Source organism: Bubalus kerabau, chromosome 23 (genome assembly GCF_029407905.1).
Source record: "Bubalus kerabau isolate K-KA32 ecotype Philippines breed swamp buffalo chromosome 23, PCC_UOA_SB_1v2, whole genome shotgun sequence".
Lineage (NCBI taxonomy): Eukaryota > Metazoa > Chordata > Mammalia > Artiodactyla > Bovidae > Bubalus > Bubalus kerabau.
In genome coordinates this window covers 16,747,862-16,768,904 of record NC_073646.1, presented here as the reverse complement: position 1 = coordinate 16,768,904, position 21,043 = coordinate 16,747,862, and the positions used below count along the sequence as shown (strand labels likewise).

General features: G+C 47.7%; 1 protein-coding gene across 1 annotated transcript in view; it reads right to left on the bottom strand.

Annotated features, from left to right (window-relative positions):
* Positions 1 to 21,043, bottom strand: part of XYLT1 (xylosyltransferase 1) — a 346,464-nt gene that overhangs the window by 87,122 nt on the left and 238,299 nt on the right. The window contains exons 4-5 of the mRNA XM_055561345.1: positions 2,919 to 3,091; positions 1,560 to 1,762 (exon numbers count right to left, since the gene is read on the bottom strand). Coding sequence (XP_055417320.1) covers positions 1,560 to 1,762; positions 2,919 to 3,091 — 376 coding nt within the window. The remainder of the gene's footprint in view (positions 1 to 1,559; positions 1,763 to 2,918; positions 3,092 to 21,043) is intronic.

Below are 21,043 nucleotides of genomic sequence, written 5' to 3'. Positions count from 1 at the left end.
CCACTCCAGTATTCTTCCCTGAAGGGTCCAATGGACGGAGGAGCCTGGCAGGCTATAGTCCATAGGGTTGCAAAGAGTTGGGCATCACTGACCAACTAAGCATGCACACACACACTGAAATATTTACAGATACAATTATATGACCTCTTAGAAATGCTTCACCAGGGCTGGTGGAAGAGGGTCAAGGTCTTTATTGGTATGGATACAAGATGAATTGATTATAGTTGAAACTGGGTGATGCAGGGGTCATTATACTAGTCTTGTATTCTTGTGCATGTTTGAGAATTGCCTTGATAAAACACCTTTTATAAGACTCCTTCATCTAGCTCTTCTGGAAATTCTGTACCCAGTGCTATCAGAGAAAGGAAGGCCCTCTCCTTCACCCCGTCCACTTCTCCTTTTTGGCCTTTCAACAAGCGAGATGGAAGACACAGTCAAGCAGAGAGCTGCCTTCTTGATAGGAAATATAGTTCACTTTGTTGCCTTTTTTCCTCCGTTTAAAGAGATCTCCAGGGGTTTTCTTTGCTTACACCTCTTTTAAAGAGTAGATCAATGTTTGTGCAAAGGGACAGAGTGGCATCTGAATTTCTCACCGCCCCAGGGCTGCTGGTTGCTCCACCACCCACACATAATTGTGGCTGAGTAGCCTACAGGCCCTGGGGAGACCTCAGGAGAAACTAGAGATCTGCAGTTTCAGTTGAAATCTACCAGCCGTAGAATGTGGGCAATCAATTCATGTGTTAAAATTGGATAGGAGCCAAACAAACCCACCCATGGGATTCCAACAGCCCAGAGATGCCTGTCTGATTCTGCCCAGGCTGTCACACCCCACTCCCTTCTTCCACTTTGTCCTTTTCAGTTTAACACCTAAGTCAGACCTTGACCTTCCTCTGCTCTAAACACGGTGTGTGGTTCCCATCTTTCTTTGAGTAATGGCCAAATTCTAGACCCTCCATGATCTCACCTCAGTTTTCTCTCTGGCTTCTGTTTCTTAGGACTTCACCCTCTCTTCCAGTCACACTGAGCCCCGCTGTTCCTGGAACACATCAGGCATCCTCAGGGCTCAGCACCTGTGCTGCTCTCCGCTGGACCATTTTCCCTGTCTGGGCAGCTCACTTCATCACCATCTTCCATTCTTCTCCGGAAGGATGTTCCTGGCCACTCTCATTACAATTCCACCTACCCCCTGATCCTGCTGCTCTCTGCCTTATTTTTCTGATGTACCATTTTAAATACTTAGTTTGCGTGTTGTCTGTTTCCCCCATTTGAATGGAAGCACCTTGTGGCCAGGGGTTTCAGCCTTTGAAGTGTGTTCTCCAACAGAGCTGGGAAAGCCATGTACTCAAGAAATCTCTGTTGAATGAATGAATGAGTGAATGCTCAAATGATTCTCAAGCACAACGTGGCCCTCATGTAGAGAGACCTTACAGAGATAGTGAGTAAGCATCTCAGAGGCAGGAAGGCTTCTCCAGACCGGAGGCAGGCTGCTTCTGCCTCTGTCTTCCCAGATATGACAGGGGAAGCAGGACCTCAAAGCAGGCTGGCCAGGGCCGCCTTACCTGATGGGGTAGTCAGCTGCGCTGAGGTTGATGAAGAAGTCCCAGGGCCAGTCGGTCATTTCCAGGAGGTCCCGCATGCTCTGCAGGTATGTGGACAGGAGACTGGCTCCCCCCCAGATGGTGGCCATCCTCCAGGGCGTGACACGGACGTTGCTGTACTGCCTGGCGAACTGAAGCACTTGGCGATGCAGGTAATTGGAGCGCTTTCCCAGGAGAGGAAGGGTGACATTCAGCACCACGGAAAACACCCCAGCCCTGCCCCTTACCCCCTCTCTGTCCCTTCCCTTCTAGGTGACAGGGCTTCTGAACTTTGCCAAGTAACTGATTCAGACCCGGGGTGTTTTTCTGCATCATTATACAAACTTCATTATTTTTAAAGTATTACTTTAGCAATTTGAGATGCAGATTCCCTGGTCCTGCCTCTGCATTACTGGTTCCCCAGGTGTAGGCTGGTGCCTGGGAGTCTGCATTTTTCTCTAAGACTGATACATGTGGTCTGAGGATAGCAAGCTAAGTAATATGGTTCCATCTAATATGATTGCATCCCTGGTTCAGGAAGATCCCCTGGAGAAGAGAATGGCAACCCACTCCAGCATTCTTGCCTGGAGAATTCCATGGACAGAGAGGAGTCTGGCAGGCTACAGTCCATGGGGTCACAAAGAATTGGATATGACAGAGTGACTAACACTTGCATTTAAACCTGATGAGTATTTTGAAAGGTAGACTTTCTCCACTACCCTCTGGCAGGCCTGCTAGAATCAGACTTTTGAATAGGCATCCCCTTTGTCTTCTTGACCAAAGACACAATCATGTCACATCAGCAGACCAACAGAAACCTCTGGAACAAGATGCTCAGGGGGCAACAAGCTGGCTCCATGATTTTTTTTTTTTTGGTAAATAAAGTTTTATTGAAACAGTCACACACATTCATTTGTGTATGTTTTTATGGCTGCTTTCAGGCTACAATGCCAGAGCTGATTAGCTGTGACAGAGTGTATAGCCCACAAAGCCTGAAATACTTGCCCTCTGGCCCTTGATGGGAAAAGTGGGCCCACCCCTGGGTTAGCTATCCTTATAGAGTGGCAGGCATTGCATTGGGCAGGACCATGAGCAAAAGAGGTATAACTGACAATGTTCATTGTCCTTGAAGGAAGTCTAAAGTCACAATTGGGAGCTTTGAAACTGATACCCACATGTGTGCACACACACACACACACACACACACACACACACACGACACACCTACACAGCACTTCAAGGCCAAATGGTCTGGGGGAGGCAGCTGCTCAGCCTGGAAGGGAGGGGCAGACACACCCCCAGAGAAGTGCCAGCAGGGGGCGATCAGAGGGCGGGCCTCACCTTGTCCACGTGGATGTAGTAAAAGTGGTCCTTGTGGTAGATGGCCTTGAACATGCGCTGCAGCTGCCGGGAGGCGCGGCCGTGGACCACCAGGACGAAGGCGATTCTGACCGGGTTGGCCAGCATATACTCCACTGAATCCTCGTCCCACTGAACGTTCTTGTTGGCTTTGCCTGGGAAAACCAGGGAGATCACAGAGATGGGGTGAGTTTGGCTGTCGTCAGGGGGTGCTTCTCTGATGTTTCTTCCCGGGACTATTTGAGGGGCACAGTAGTCATTTTGGTTCCCTGAAACTGGTTTCAACTTAACTAAGCAAGTCCTGGACCCTTACTCTGTCCTGGTAAAGAGGAGTGGGGGCCCCAGAGGAGCTAAAGACATGGTTTCCATCCCCAGGGAACCAAACAGTACTGATGGAGACACGTGTACACATATTAAAGCCGGAGGAGATGAGCCACATGAGAGATACATTTCTGAGCCACAGAGGAAGGAGCAGGTAATTTCAATTTGGAAAATGTTAAGATATACGTGCTGTTTTTTGTTTGTCCAGAATCCACTCTCACTTCTCCTCTGAACAGCATCTACTTTGTTTTGTTTTTAAATTGTGGAAAGAACAGATAACCTGAGAGCTACCCCCTTAACACATTTTTAAGTGTTCAGGATGGCAGCGTGGATGATAAGTGATAGCTTATGGTGAACGGTGTCGGATTCGTGATCTCCGAAGAAAATTTAGCTTTGGGACCAGGGACCAGGCTTGATCACTCAAGAGCTTTTGTGCAGCAGAGTTTTATTAAAGTGAACAAAGGACAAAGAAAGCTTCTGACATAGACATCAGAAGGGGGACGGAGAGTGCCCCTCTCGCTAGTCTTAGCAAGGCCTCATACAGTTTCATCAGACCCACTCCCACAACATACATCTGAAATTAACAAGATTAGAGTCGGACACGACTGAGCGACTTCACTTTCACTTTTCACTTTCATGCACTGGAGGAGGAAATGGCAACCCACTCCAGTGTTCTTGCCTGGAGAATCCCAGGGACGGCGGGGCCTGGTGGGCTGCCGTCTATGGGGTCGCACAGAGTCGGACACAACTGAAGCGACTTAGCAGCAGCAGAGCTAACAATAGAAAGGTCTTACCAGGCCCACGCCCACAGTATACAAGTTTTAAGAGAACAAGATTAGTCAGAAGGTTAAGGAGAAACATGTCCTCAAGCAAGATATACTGTTATATTGACTAAGACAAAGCAATGTAGAAAAAAAAAAAATTGTCCTTTTCTCTTCCTTGAGAGCCTCAGACACCTCTCTTTCCTTGAGAGCCCCAGACTCCTTTCTCCTCCTCAGGGACCCCAGATTTCTTATCAACCTACTAGGGAATTGACTCTCATAAGCACAATGCTGCATAGCAGATCTCTGGAATTTATCCATCGTGCCTAATGAGAAATTTATCACCCAATATTTTGAGGGGCATCAACCTCCCCCATTCTCTGTGTGGAAGGAGGGGGTCTCTATCTAGTATCAGTTTCAGGGGTGGTCACAGGACTTAGGCTTGGCCAGTCAGGACACAGTAGGTAAGGTTCAGAGTTAACTAAGCTATTTAGCCAAGAAGACAGAATTCCAGACTGTTGTTGGAACTAGATAAATGGACTCAAAGTCCATGAAACTTAAAGATCCTAAGAGCCATTTTATCCCCCCATGGAGAGGAAAGGGAAAACACTGCTGAGTGAGGGGGAGGGATAGATCCTCGTGACCCCACTTGAGCTCCCGGATCAGCCTGGGAGATCAGCCACTGTCATTGCTTATCTTTCTTTAAAAGCCCAGATCCTACACCAGACGCTCCTAGATAAGTGGTTCCAGACATCTTTTATCCTGGGGTGTGTGTGCTCAGTCGCTTCAGTCGTGTCCAGCTCTTTGCGATCCTATGGACTGCAGACCGCCGGACTCCTCTGTCCATGGGGTTCTCCAGGCAAGAATACTAGAGTGGATTGCCATGCCCTTCTCCAGGGGATCTTCGCCACTAAGGGATAAAACCCGTGTCTCTTGCATGGCAGGCAAATTCTCTACTACTGAGCCATTGGGGAAGCCCCCTTTATCCTGGAAGCAGCCTCAAAGATGCCTTTTATCCTTCTTTCCCTTGTAAATGCCCCAGGGGCAAGGTTTCAGGGAGGAACATGGCTTACTGGTTCGGTTCATTATAATCCCAACCAGAAATCTCCTGGCTTTCCTGAGCTGAATTTCTTTTGGATCTAACCTGATTTCTTGCAGGTTTTAGGTTTATGGGACTCAGCACACAGCAGCTGCAGGTGTCTCTGAATACCAACTGGGAAAGCTGAGAACTCGGACTGTTCAGCCTGGAGGTCAGGAGACGGGGAGCCTGTCGGCTGTCATTGGGAAGCTGAATGGCCACCACATGAGTGCGGCTCCTTCTGTGTTGTCCCAGAGGACGGGATGGGGATGAGATGAGCGTGGGCTGTGTCCTCATCACGTGGTACAGACTCCACAGCCTGTGGCCCCGCCTCCTGCAGTTAGGACTGAAGATCCCTGTGCCCTGACCCCCCCACCATTGACCTTGACCCTTGACCTTTTGTCTTTTCCTTGAGCAAGCCTGTCTTTGCCTCAGAACCTTTCCATGGCCATTCCTGCCCCCGGGGACACCCTCTCCCTAGATCTTTGTATACCTCTTGTTGCCACTAGTTCACAGGTCACAATCAGGCCACCTGCCTCCTACCACCCACATCACTCTCTTTTACCTCGACCTATTTCAATTTTCTGCATTGCCATTTAACACTGTCTGGAATTACATATATATTTTTTATTGTCTGGATCCCCAACTAGAACTAAACTCCAAAAGATGAGGGACTATTTCAGAATATTTGTCACTGAATACACAACATTATTAACAATATCTGGCACATAGCTGGTTTTTGGTGAAAACAAAAGTTACAGGAGGTTACATTTTAGTACTGTAACAATTACCTCTTCTTGAGCATTGAGCAGTCCTTACCATTAATTATTTCATTTAATCCTCATAACAACCCTGCAAGGTAGGGCCATTATCTCTGTTTTGCAAATGAGGAAACCATAGCTTAGAGAGGCCAAGGGATTTATTTATTCAAGGTCCCACTGCTTTAATTAAGCTGAGATTCAAACCCAGGTCTGTTTCCAAAGCTTATGCCCTTAACCAGTAATATACACTACAGTACCATGCCCAGAATTTATAAATATTAAGAAAAATTCTGCTTAATGAAATAGCCTGTAAATTAGTTATTGTAGGTAGATAGGCATGCACTTGAAGACTGTCAGAAGTATTGCAGAGAGGATTCCTGTGTCATGTGGGAGGTGGACTCTAGGTAGCCAATAAGGTGACATGTTTTAATTCAACCATCCATCCATCCGTCCATTCATTCATCCATCCATTCAAATTCAACCACTCACCAACAAACCAGTTAACTATCCATCTAGCAAAATATTCAGTGCCTATCATCCCCTCAAAAAACCATCCATCCATCCATCCATCCATGCATGCATCCACTCACCCATCATCCTCCAAGCAAACCACCCCTGCATGCACTCTTCCAACCATCTAATGATCAACTTTCTGATCCATGCAATATTAACTTAGCCTATACTGCATTAATACTGTGTGGATCAGAGAGTTGATCATTAGATGGTTGGAAGAGTGCAAGCATGGATGATTTACTTGGAGGATGATGGGTGAGTGGATGGATGGATAGATGAGAAGATGTATCCTTATTGGCCACTTAAAGTAAGCCTCCCACATGATACAGGCATCTTCTCTGCAGTGTCTCTGACAGTCCTCCTGTGCACGCCTACCTACCTACAACAACTAATTCACAAGGTATCTCATTAACCAAGCAGAGTTGTTATAAACATTCCCAAATGGAAGACAGAACGGCAGCCCACTCCAGTATTCTTGCCCAGAGAATCCCATGGACAGAGGAGTTTGGTAGGCGGCAGTCCATAGGGTCACACAGAGTTGGACATGACTGAAGCGACTAAGTACACACACATTCACATACTACATGCCACATACTATGCTAGGTACTAGAAACATAAAATTGGAGGAAAAAGTCTTCCCTTGAGGAGCTCTCAGCCAATTAGGAGACAAGGAAGACAATGCTCAATTGCTTTATGAAAGATGTGTGCCCTTTGAGGGTGGGGAAGTAATGAATAGTATGCCCACAGAGACGGAGGAGATCTCAGAGAGTTTAGCTTCTGAACCCATTTCCCCATGCTCTCCTGATGTCCTACCCTCTTTGGTTCCTGACTGTTCAATCAGGAAATTTGATCCTGGGGATAATTACTATCTTGGCTCTGGTTGAAGACAAGCTAGGCAGCAACCACAAGGTTATTCTAACCTCCCTCTAATTTTCTTTCTAAACCACTTGCAAATACACTTAGGTTTTCCTCGTGGTTGTACAGGAGAAGTGTGCCTGGAAGAATCACATCCCTTTAAACACTCACACAATAACCTATGCATTCATTCATCCATCCACCCATCCATTCATTCACCCATCCATCCAACCACCCAGAACCCTTCAACCCTCCCACTTGCCAGTCTAGGACAAAACTTTGAGCACAAAAGCATATGGGACATGAGCCTGTCTTCACACATAGATTATGAATGGATTCAGGAATGTGAGAATCCAAAGTAAAAAGATAATAACATAAGAGAAAAGCTTATATTTGCTTTCCTGCAACTGCAGCCCAAAGGCAGTGCACAGGTCATGGCAGGGCCGGCTGTAACCTCTCTTCACCTCCCTCAGAGACTCTTCATCAAACAAAGGGAGGGAGGTTAAAAACAATGGTTACTCATGTCACTTTTTTCTACCTGGATTTCTTTGGGTGATGTGTCAAAGATTTAAATGTGGTCTGACACTATGTTTCATAGGAATTCCACTCTGTAGGGGTTCCTGCTGGCACTCAGATAATACTACTCATCTCTGCCCCAGGGTTTCTGGGTAACAATGACCTGGAGCTCCTAGCAAGGGAGGCTCCTGGGGCCTTTGTGAACAGCCATGCTCTCCAGCCAGGGATCTCTTGCCCTGATGTTGAATGAGTAAGCGAGTGAATCCATTCTGGAGGCAGGCTGCTCTGGGCCAGAGGAGCTGATGTCTCCTGAGTGCTGGTGCCAGGGGCTATGTGCGGGTCATTACTTGGCTCTGGGAGGAAAACACTGTCAGACTCGAGACTCAGAGAGATTAGCGCATTTCCCAGGTCACATGGTAAGGGAGGACAGAGGCGGGAGTGTGAACCCAACTCCAGCCCTGCTCCTTCCACCCACCCTCTGCTGTACTGATGAGCAGGTTATGGGAGGAAGAGTGTGAAGACCCCTGGTCTCAAAAGGGACATGAGTGTTGATGTTGAGAAAAGCCTTTTGTAATTTTTCTTTGGGGGTTTTTAGAAAGCAGAGCGGATTCACAGACAGACACGATCAAGTGTGCTTCGTTTCTGGAGAAGGGGAAGAAGACCTGGGGAATCAAACACTGGCTGCAGAGCCTCCTGGGTGTAAACAGTCTAAAGTCATCCTTGGGTCAGACAGTCAGTCTGGGGAGGAGCGAAGAGAAGGGGGGACAAAACCCCAGAGCTCTGCATGCATGCATGCTAAGTCACTTCATTTCTGTCCGACTCCTTGATACCCCATGGACTGTAGCCTGCCAGGCTCCTCTGTCCATGGAGTTCTCCAGCAAGAATACTGGAATGGGTTGCCGTGCCCTCCTCCAGGGGATCTTCCTGAACCAGGAACCGGGGTCTCCCACATTGCAGGCAGATTCTTTATCATTTGAGGCACCAGGAAAGCCAGCTATTCTGGGCCTTAAGGGTGGGTGAGAAAGACAAAAATATCCATAGAAAAGAGACAGAGAGATGGCAATGGGGATGAGAGATAGAGGCGGGCACACACAAATCCAGGGAAAAGTAGAGAGAGATGGGAGGACCTCCTCCTCCCACATATATGGGAGAGAAATACACAGAGAGACCCACAAAGAATCACGGGCACACACAGAAACACACAGACAAAAACAGAGACAAACACACCCAACCAGACATACACACGGAGGCAGGGGGAAGGAGGGAGCTTCTCCACAGAAAAGCTGGATCCACTTGACCCCAGAGTGATGCAGCTAGCCTTAAAAGCGAAGGCCAACGAAAGTTCCAGAATTTCAGAATCAAAAAATGCCCCCAGGTTGGAGACACTGCCTGGTCCCTTCTCCCAGACTACTTCCATTCTTTACACACTTTCCCCTTGCCTGTCCCCTGACCAGCCCTGTACTCTCATGAGCCCAGAGATGAAGGAAGAGCGTGAGGCCCAGGGACCCACTGAAAGTGGTGCGACATTCACAGGCTGGCTCCACGACCACAATGGCAATGATCCCCATGTTGGCACAGGGGAGGACCCTGATGCATTTTGTCGAATAAACAAGAGAGCGTGAATGGGTGAGTTTTCTGCCCTGTGTTGCAGTGGGGGGCAAGGGAGGGCATTCAACAGGGCTGAGGTTCATGGCACTCTGGGCCAGTTGCCAGTCACCAGCTTCTTATTTTTGGTCCACAGCCCTGGCTCCTGCATCGACCTTTCCAGCAAGCTGCTCAGACACGGGGTTGCTGAGGAGACAGGAAACCACCCCAGAGACCAGGCAGAGTGGGCCTCCTCAACTCTGGTCACCGTTTCCGGAACTGCGGTCCTGGAAAGCTGCCGGCCTCTGCTACCAGGAGTGGGATCGTCAGTGGGCTGTGGTGAGCTTCCCAGAAGGGCAGGAACAGGGGAGGGGCTCTCTCCCACCCACTGGAGGGAGTAGGAGCTGGCAGAGCCTGGCCAGAGGTGATGTGGCAACAACTATTATAATGTTACACATGCAGCTCCCTTGACCCAGTAATTTCGCTCCTAAGAATCTACCCTGGGGGAAGAAGGCAAATATGCATGTCTCCATGTATATGGCAACCCACTCCAGTACTCTTGCCTGGAAAATCCCATGGACAGAGGATCCTGGTAGGTTACAGTCCGTGGGGTTGCAAAGAGTCAGACATGACTGAGCGACTTCACTTTCTTTCTTTCTTTCCATGTATAGAGGGTTTCCCAGGTGGCGCTAGTGGTAAAGAATCTGCCTGCCAAAGCAGGAGACGCAGGAGACTCAAGTTCCATTCCTGGATTGCGAAACTCTCCTGGAGAAGGAAATAGCAATCCACTCCAGTATTCCTGTTTGGGGGCTACAGATCATGGGGTCACAAAGAGTCAGGCATGGCTGAGCACACACACACGTCCATGTATAGGGTGCTCTTTGTTCATTTAGTCACCCATTCAGCATCTCCTGTGTGCACACTGGACACGACAGAGTCCTTTTCAGAATGCTGCTTGGTGAGTGGATTAGAAAGCCAATACAAAAGTAAGCAAATATACAGAGTGAAGTAAGTCAGAAAGAGAAAAACAAATATCGTATATTAACGCATATATGTGGAATCTAGAAAAATGGTACAGGTGAACCTAGTTGCAGCCTGGGGAATAGAGACACAGACAGAGAATGGGCGTGTAGACACAGCAGGGAGAAGTAAAGTGGGATGAACCGAGAGTGGCACTGACGTATATACACCACCACGTGTGAAATAGACAGCCAGCGGGAACGTGCAGCACAGCACAGGGAGCTCAGCTCTGTGCTGACCCGCATGGCGGATGTGGGAGATCCAGGAGGGAGGGGATATATGTCTACTTATAGCTGGTTTACTTTATTGTACAGCAGAAGCCAACACAACATTGTAAAGCTACTATGTGAGTGTGTGCTAAGGCACTTAAGCCATGTCCCACTCTGTGCGAGCCTACGGACTGCAGCCCGCCAGGCTCCTCTGTCCAAGGGATTCTCCAGACAAGAAAACTGGAGTGGGTTGCCTTGCCCTCCTCCAGGGGATCTTCCCAACCCAGGGATGGTTTCTTACATCTCCTGCATGAGCAGGTGGGTTCTTTACCACTAGTACCACCCAGGAAACCTGTAAAGCAACGAAACCCTAATTTTTTAAAAAGCAAGCAAACAGAGAATACAATTGCAAACATAGTGATACAGACTACGAAGAAAAACATTTAAGCATATTAAAGGGGGGCGGATTATTTGGCTATGGTGACCAAATGTAGGCTGATGTGAAGTGGATACACTTGAACAAACTCAGAGTGAACTGAGGGGGTGAGTCATTTAATTATCATGGATGGAGGAGGATTCTGGGCAGCTGGCATAGCAAATGCAAAGGTCCCGAGGCCTCCATCTCCATGCTGTTTATAATGGTCCAAAATAGGAATGGACCCAAAGGTCATAGTAATACTCGTTGATACAGAACATTATCTATAATATATTAAGCAAAACAGAAGTCCTTCAATGCAATCCATAACAATGAAAAGACCTGCCCCCAAATATTAACAGAAGATCAGATGGTGGCATGACAGTTTTCATTTCTTCCTTATACTTTTCTGTGTTAACTACATTTTGTAAGATGAATAACTTGTATCAGCCAAACTACCAATAAAGGCTGCTGCTGCTGCTGCTAAGTTGCTTCAGTTGTGTCCGACTCTGTGCGACCCCATAGACAGCAGCCCACCAGGCTCCCCTGTCCCTGAGATTCTCCAGGCAAGAACACTGGAGTGGGTTGCCACCTCCTTCTGCAATGCATGAAAGTGAAGTCACTCAGTCATGTCCAACTCTTCACGACCCCATGGACTGCAGCCTACCAGGCTCCTCCACCCATGGGATTTTCCAGGCAAGAGTACTGGAGTGGGTTGCCATTGTCTTCTCCTAAAAGGCGATGCTTACTGATACTTCTAATATTAACTGTTTACTGAACATACCAGCTATGTATTAAGCCATTTCTGTGCATAACTTTTTTTTACTTCCATCCAAACTTCTATGAAAAAAGGGTTATTATCTTCCTCTGATATGGCGAAGGAAGCTGAAGTTCCGAGACGTCCTGGTTAGGAGTTGTTTGAGCTAGAAATGGAGCTGGTCTGTTTTGCCGAAGCCCTATTATTGCCACTATGCGCCATCAAATTGTCCTCATTTCCAAAAGACGAAAATCTCTTCCTAGAAGCCTATCAGTTGGCTTTTTTTCAGCTGCAGGACAGATAACAATCACATGTGGTCAGAGCCATGTGCGTCTTCACAGACTGAAACCCAAACGTTGCCCGATTCCTAAAAAAAGCTATGAATTTAACAATGTAATCAGATTCCTGTGGCATAAAACAGAAAATAAGTGGAAGAATCAGAGTGATTAGAGGCAGCGGGAGAAGCTGACTTCAGACAAATGTTAAAAAGCCAGAGTTGTGGGGAGGCATATCAAGTATATTTTTGCCATGCAGGTGGGGAGGCCAAGGACAAGCGTTCACGAGGGCTCTGCCCAGCAGCTAGCTGTGCCAGCTTCGGCCGCTTACCCAAGCTCTGTTTTTATTGGCCTGGGTCAAATAAGGGCTATGCAACCCTTGGGCTTTAAAGAGCTGGTGAAGACGAAGGTACTCTGCAAGGACCGATGTGCTGTGCAAATGTCGTCATGTTGGCAATGATTATGCTCGTGGTTCCCTTTAGGGATACGATCTGGGAGGAGACAGTGAGCTACAGTGGTTAAGAGCGTGGCCTCTGGTCAGGCAGATCTGTGTGACCTTAGAGCAGTTAAACCACCTCTCCAGGCCTCAGTTCTCTCATCTGTAAAACGGGTACATTATCATCACAGAGTCTGTCTCACGTGGATGTCTGTGTCCGTTAGAATAGCTATCAACACTGCCAGGGTTACTGTCACCATTTCAATTTGGCTGTTTGGGATCAAGTGTGTTGTAACCTCTGGACTCAGCTCTAGCGCTCTACCTCAAGCCACGTGGCCTCTCGGGGCTGTGTATACCTGGGAGCTCACTGCTGCAAATAAACACCCACACCCGGAGTCTCCCTCTGCAGCGTCTGCCTCTGATCACAACTAATAACAAATGCAAAACGAAGGAGCCTCTTGACTGGAATAGTCATTCCACCAACAAAGCCCGCAATTCTATTCATGCTCTGAAGGGGCCTCTTTGAGCTGTTGCAAGGGGAGCTTTCTGACTTGGTTCCAAATTATAGGGGTGGCTGGATCTTGGGGAGAAGTGGAGACAAGACTGTGTTACAAATAGGATTTGGGTCAGGAGTGCACCCAGGCCCCTGCCCTGGGGAGGGGGCGGGTTCCGCGGCTCAGAACCACTTCCAGCTCCGTCTCTTCAGGGCAAGGACTACAAAAAGACACCTCTCTGATATTCGGTTCTTCCTCTGTAAAGTGGGTTAGTCACAGGGAGCTCTATTTTTAATTTTTTGAGAAGCATCCATACTGCTTTCCGTTGCAGCTACAGCATTTTGCACTCCCACCAGGATGAAGGTTGAGGACACGCACTGAGCTGAATAAACCGGTCCCAGAAAGACAAATCTGGCGTGATTCCACTCGTATGAGTGACCTCACATGTCTAACTCATAGGATCAAAGAGGGGAAATGTGGTGGCCAGGGGCTGAGGGTTCAGGAAGTAGGGAATTACCACCCATGGGCATAGAGTTTCAGATGAACCCAATGAACAAGTGCTAAAGATCTGAGTACAATGCTTCGTCTATAGCCAACAATCCTGGATTGTGCGCTTAAACTGTGTAGAGAGGGTAGATCTCATGTTAAGTGTTCTTACCAAAACACGATACATTTTTTAAAAGCAGAGAGGATGACCAATCTGCCCCTGACCCCACTGGGTGGTGCTCGTGGGCGGGGCACGTTTGCACACCAGGCTGCTATACTGAGCAGGAGTCAGGGCTTCGGAGGAGAAAGCCTGGCAGGTTCTAGGTGCTTTCTCAGACTTGGGCCAAGGGGCTTTTTTTTTCCTCACTGGGAAGTTTCAATGCCAAGTTCTGGTGATTAGAACTTGAGAGAAGCCCTCTGCTCTCAAGGGATTTTGAAAAGGCCACGGGGCCACGTGTCTGGATCCAAATCTTGCTACTGCTGTGAACCAGCCGTGGAGCCGTGGGCCAGTCATTTCCCTTCCTTGGTCCCCAAGACTCTTCCAGAACAATAATGACGTCTGAGGCATACTGAGCCCTATGCACTATGCACACATGATCTCATTACTTAATTTCCCTGAGGTCTAGGAGGCAGATACCATCTCACCATGGGGGGTGGTTCTGAGGCTGCAAGGCACTGAATAACTGATGATGAGTTGCCCTCTCTGCAGAGGGCTGGATAGGAGACAAACCCATGCTTTATTCTAGCAGATGAGGAGGTAACATTCCCATAGTATGGAACTCTAGCCTGACCACGGAATTAGCATCACTGAATACAAAACAAAGTGACAGACTTTATTTTCTTGGGTTCCAAAATCACTGCAGACAGTGGCTACAGCCATGAAATTAAAAGACGCTTGCTCTTTGGAAGCAAAGCTATAACAAACTTAGAGTATTAAAAAGCAGAGATGACACTTTGCCAACAAAGGTCCATCTAGTCAAAACTATGGTTTTTCCATTAGTAATGTATGGATGTGAGAGTTGGACCATAAAGAAGGCTGAATGCTGAAGAATTGATGATTTTGAACTGTGGTGCTGGAGAAAACTCTGGAGAGTCCCTTGGCCAGCAGGGAGATCAAACCAATCCTACAGGCAATCAACTCTGAATATTCATTGGAAGGACTGATGTTGAAGCTGAAGCTCTAGTACTTTGGCCACCTAATGCGAACATCCAACTCATTGGAAAAGACCCTGGTGCTGGGAAAGATTGAGAGCAGGAGGAGAAGGGAGAGACAGAGGATGAGATGGTTGGATGGCATCACCATGTCCATGACTCAATGGACATGAATTTGAGCAAACCCTGGGAGATAGTGAGGGACAGGGAAGGTTGGTGTGCTGCAGTCCACAAGGTCACAAAGAGTTGGACATGACTGAGTGACTGAACAACCACAACTCTCTTGAGACAGGGCTGGTTGTTGGTCCTTTCTCCCAATCTTCCTTCATTGTTCAGCTTTATTGAAGCATAATTGACATATAAAATTGTAAGATATTTAAAGTGTACACTGGGGTGATTCGATATACATATACACTGTGAAATGATTCCCCCTATCTAGTTAATTAGCATATCATCACCTCACTTATTTAGAGGGTGAAAACATTTACATTCTACTCTCTCAGTGACTTTCCCTTGTAAAATACAGTGTTGCCAGCTGTAGTCTCAGATCTTACTCATTTTATTGCTGCAAGTGTGTATCCTTTGACAATCTGTTCTCTTCCCTCTACCCTCCAGTCCCCGATGACCACTTTCCTACTCTCTGTTTCCAAAAGTTTAACTTTCATGAAAGGATTCCATGTATAAGTGGTATCATGTAATGTTTGTGCCTGTCTGGTTTGTATCACTCAGCACAAGGTCCTCAAGTTCCAACCACGCTATCGCAATGGTTTCCTTCTCTCTCGAGGCTGAATCATCTCCCTTGTATACGCCACATCAAGTCGGCTTTCTTGATAGCTGGCAGTTCCCCACGAGCCAAGGTCAAGGTTATCTCCTAGCCTCCTTGTCCTGGCACAGAGCTAAGCTCAGGGGAGAAGCCCTCCGTGAATGAATGATTTAGACTGATGGATTAAGCTGGACAGCTCCGTCCGTTCAGGGCCTGGGGAGAGCTGAAGTGGAAGACTCATGCTTGAGCTGTTGCACACGAGGGTCTCCACTCAAGTGAACTGGCTGGGGGCTGGGCTCCACTTCTCCTTGCTCAGGAGCCCCAAGCCTCCCTGGGAGGAGCTGGGCAAGGGCCTGACCATCCCTCCAACACTGGGGCTGCCTGACCTGATGGGAAGTGAGGGAGGAGATACTGAGCAGGGATCGCAGAGTTGGGAAGCTGAAAGCACAAGTCCAAGCATAAAGCTGGCCAGGCCACGCCCTTTGGAGATCAGGAGAAGCCATCCCTCACCCTCCCCCATCCCGTCTTTGCACCCCCTTCAGCAGGCCCGCCAAGCACCCTGAATTTCTTTAAAAAAAAAAATGGTAAAATACACATAACATAAAATTCACCACTTTAACCATTTTTGAGCATACAGTCCAATAGTGTTAAGTACGTTCACGTTGTTGTGCAATCATCACCATCCCCTTTTCCATCCTGCAAAACTGAAACTCTATACCCATTGAACACTAACTTCCCATTCCCCTCTCTTAGCCTCTAGTAGGGCTTCCCAGGTGCCGCTAGTGGTGAAAACCCTGTCTGCCAGTGCAGGAGGCATAAGAAATGTGAGTTCAATCGCTGGGTTGGGAGGATCCCCTGGAGGAGGGCATGGCAACCCACTTCCGTATTCATGCCTGGAGACTCCCGTGGACAGGGAAGCCTGGTGTGCTGCAGTCCATGGGGTCACAAAAAGTCAGACACGACTGGAGCGACTGCGCAGAGCACAACCTCCAGTACCCACCATTCTACTTCCTGTCTCTATGAATCTGACACCTCGCGGTGCCTCATCTCAGTGGAATCCTATATTCGTTCTTTTTATAATTGGCTTCTTTCATGTAGCAAAATGTTGCAGCATGTGGCAGAATTCCCTTCCTCTTTAAGGCTGAATGATACTCCACCCTGTGTGTATTTCACATTTTGTTCATTCCTTCATCTGTCAGTAGACAGCTGGGTTGCTTCCAATTTTTGGCTCTTGTGAATAAAGCTGCTATGAACACAGGTGTTTAGTTATCTCTCTGAGACCTTGTTTTCAATTCTTTTGGGTACAGACCCAGAAGTGGAATTGCTGGATCATATCATAACTTAATTTTTCAAAGTTTATTTTTTGGCCACACCATGCGGCATGTAGGCTCTTTAGTCTCCCAACCAGGGATTGAACCTGTGCAATCTTGAATTGGGAGAGCATAGTCTTAACCACGGGACTGCCAGGGAAGTCCCATGGTAGCTTTCTTTTTCTTTTTTTCAGTTGAATTTTGTTCAAATTCCCATGACCCCATGGTTTAATAAAAGTGTTTTCTGGTTGGGCTCAGATGGTAAATAATGTGCCTGTAATGCGGGAGACTTGAGTTCGATCCCTGGGTTGGGAAGATCCCCTGGAGGAGGGCATGGCAACCCACTCCAGTACTCTCGCCTAGAGAATCCCCATGGACAGAGGACCCTGGAGACCTGTTGCAGTCCATGGGTGGCAAACAGCCGGGCAGAACTGGGCGACTAAGCATACATGGCACAGCAAATGAGCTGCCAGGCGTTTTGGACACATGGTCACTGAATGTAACTTGGCGGGTAGCTTTGTTTCTCAAGTCCTGCTACTCCTCAAGACCCACCTTTTGAGCCTGGGCTTTTCTCTTTGCTTGCTTCCTCCTCATTCCTATTTCTTTGCCTTAATATTAAAGAACTGGTTACACACTCAGCTTGGGCTGGCTTGATTTCTCTCCCAAATAGTTGGGCTAGCTCCTTTTCCCACTGGCCACTGCGAACTCCAAGTCAGTTGCACTCTAATGCTAACCTTATTTTTAAGAACTTATTTTTCGAGTAACTCATCCTGTAGGACTGAACCCAGTCATTCCATGCAAGGGCTCTCAGCCTGAACCCACCACTTACTCACAGGTTATTTGACTGCTCCCTGCCTCTGTTTCCTCATCTATCAATGAGTGCTCACCTCCGAGGGATGCTGAAAGCACTAAAAACTCCAACTCAGGCAAAAGATGGTCATGCAGCTTGACAGTGGAGAAGCCAGCTGCACGTGTGTGGGGTGACTCTGGAGCCCTGCCTGATGCACTGAAGCCTGTAATTGTTCACCCAATGGAGGTGCCGGTGGAGGGAATCTGTGGAGGAGGGGCAGGACCTGACCTTGACCTGACACTGAGGACTTCAGAGCTGGAGTTCCTCCCAAGGGAAGGCTGACATGGTCCCCACACAGGACACCAAACTACACTAAGTCAGAGTGGGTAAGGGATTCCCTTTTCAATTTTCATCCAGCCCTTCTGATTATAGCCAGCCCACCGAGGGAGTCTCAGATCAATGCAAACATTTCCTTAACAGTAAGGGGAGTGACACAAGTTAAAAGACGCTTGCTCCTTGGAAGAAAAGCTATGACCAACCTAGGCAGCATATTAAGAAGCAGAGACATTACTTTGCCAACAAAGGTCCATCTAGTCAAAGCTATGGTTTTTCCAGTAGTCATGTATGGATGTGAGAGTTGGACCATAAAGAAAGCTGAGCACTGAAGAATTGCTGCTTTTGAACTGTGGTGTTGGAGAAGACTCTTGAGAGTCCCTTGGAATGCAAGAAGATTCAACTAGTCAATCCTAAAGGAAATCAGTCCTGAATATTCATTGGAAGGACTGATGCTAAAGCTGAAGCTCCAATACTTTGGCCACCTGATGTGAAGAACTGACTCACTGGAAAAGACCCTGATGCTGGGAAAGACTGAAGGCGGGAGGAGAAGGGGATGACAGAGGATGAGATGGTTGGATGGCATCACTGACTCGATGGACATGAGTTTGAGTAAACTCCGGGAGTTGGTGATGGACAAGGAAGCCTGGGGTGCTGCAGTCCATGGGGTCAAAAAGAATCAGACATGACTTACTGACTGAACAGAACTGAAGGGGAGTGAGCTTCCTCTCTCAACAAAGAGAGATCTGCCCGTAGAGCTGGCATCTCTGGCAGGAAAGAGAAGCAACCACTGGCACTGAGGACCACTGTTGTGATTTTGGGGGCTTCCCAGGTGGCACTAGTGGTAAAAAACCCACCTGCCAGTGCAGGAGACACAAGAGACCCAGATTCAATCCCTGCATCAGGAAGATCCCCTGGAGGAGGGCATGGCAACCCACTCCAGTATTCTTGCCTGGAGAATCCCATGGACAGAGTAGCCTGGCAGGCTAAGTCCATGGGGTCGCAAAGAGTCGGACACAACTGAAGCGACTGAGCACGCTGTGATTTCACTGATTCCTCTGCATGGCTGCTGTCTCTACAGAAAGGAGAGCAAGATTTCCACTTCTGGCAGCGATGCAAAATGACTTTCAAAATAAAATTGACTTAAGTAAAACTGAAAGCGAGTCTATTGCAGTGAAAAAACTATGTGAGTAATAGGACAGGTGGAAGGTGGATGTGGCAAAATCATAAAAGAAGGGAGTGTGAAGGAAGCTTAGAGAATATCAATTAGACTCCACAAGCTCGCTGCCTGACTCGGAGGTGCTGACTTGTTAAACAAATGAGGGTGAAGGCCAGGTACAGACTAATGTCTAAGCAGCCTCATATTTCATGGAAGGACTTATAGGTCCAGAGCATATTTACTTTCCAGGCTTTAGGGGCCCAGGAGGATTTTGTTGGGAGTTTTCTGGTGTAGCCTCTGGGAGACCACCTTCCTGCCACAGAGAGAGACAGACAGAGACACAGGGGTCTATTGAGAAACACTGTCCTTTTGATTTGCACTCCAATTTGTTGAGTATTTAACATTTATAAAGTTTCTTTTTTTTTTTTTGCACAGACTTCTTACCTCTCACAGCACTGCTGTATATGGAAATTATCCTCATTTATAGATAATTGGCCCAGGCTCAGGGAGGGTAGGTAACTGGTCACAGAGCCAGAAGGTAGACCAGAGATTAAGAAAGAGAAACAAACTGAACTGACTTCAGACACCATGCACCATGCGTGCTCTTACCAAGATCTGGGCATCTCCATCTCCACCCAAGCTCCCAATGCCAAGTTCATCTGGGCCCAAAGCATCATATTCCCAGTCGCTTCAGTTGTGTCCAACTCTTTGTGACCTATAGATTGTAGCCCACCAGGCTCTTCTGTCCATGGAATTCTCCAGGCAGGAAGACTGGAGTGGGTTGCTATTTCCTTCTCTAGGGGATCTTCACGACCCAGGGATTGAACCCTGGTCTCTTACATCTCCTGCATTGGCAGGTGGAGGCTTTACCATTAGCACCACCTGCCCAAATGAGTGAGTGGCTTCTAAATCACTGTCTAATTTAGACTGGGGCTCTGCAGCTTGGGCATTATTGCTATTTGGTGCCAGATAATTCTTTGCTGTGGGAGATGAGTGCCATGCTATGCACTGTAAGATGTTTAAGTCACATCCCTGGCATTTACCCACTAGATACCAGCAGTATCCTCCCATTTGTGCAAAAGCAAAAAAGTCTCCATTCATTGACTACAGTCCCCAGGGAGGAGGGGCAAAATCACTCTTGGTTGAAAGTACTGCTCTAGAACAGAAGTTCTTAGAACGTGATCTCTGACAAGCAGCATCAGCAGCATCTGGGATCTTGCTAGAAATGCAGAATCTCAGGCCCACCCTACTCCCTGTGAATCAGGAACTCTCGGGGTGGGGACCAGCAACCTGTTTTAACAAACCCCCCAGGCAATACTGACGCAAGCTGATGTTTGAAACCACCGGCCCAGGCTACTGATGTTCACCTCTGGTTGCATGTTAGAATCACCTGAATGTCCTTACAAAACAAAACACATAACAAAACCCATGCCTTGGCCCCGCCCTAAGAAATAATCATTTAATTACTTTGGTGGGTACCAGTATTGGCAGGTTTTTGGAGCTCCCCAAATGATCCCACATGCTGTTAGGGTTGGGGGTCACATTTTGTACCTTCTTTTCCTTTCACACTCCTTATTTATTCATACTTGGCTGTGCTGGGTCTTTGTTTGTGTGGGCTTTTCTCTAGTTGCAGCAAGTGGGGCTACTCTCTAGTTGCAATGCGCAGGCTGCTCACTGCGGTGGCTTCTCTTCTTGTGGAGCTCGGGTCCTAGGGCGCATGGGCTCAGGAGCTGTGTGCCCAGCTGTAGAGGACAGGCTCAATAGTTGTGGGTCACAAGCTTAGATGCTCCGACGCATGTGGGAATCTTCCCAGGCCAGGAATCAAACCCCTGTCTCCTGTATTGGCAGGTGGATTCTTTACCACTGAGTTACCAGGGAAGCCCTCAACCTCCTTTTAAAAATTACATCTCTTGGGACTTTCCTGATGATCCAGTGGCTAAGACTCTGAGTTCCCAATATAGGGGGTATGGGATCAATCCCTGGTTGGGAAGCTAGATCCTACACGCTGCTACTACGAGTTCACATGCCACAGCTAAGACCTGGCACAGCCAAATACAGAAATAAATATTAAAACCTGCATCTCTCAAGGTGGAAAGAGTTTTTACCCACATACACCTCT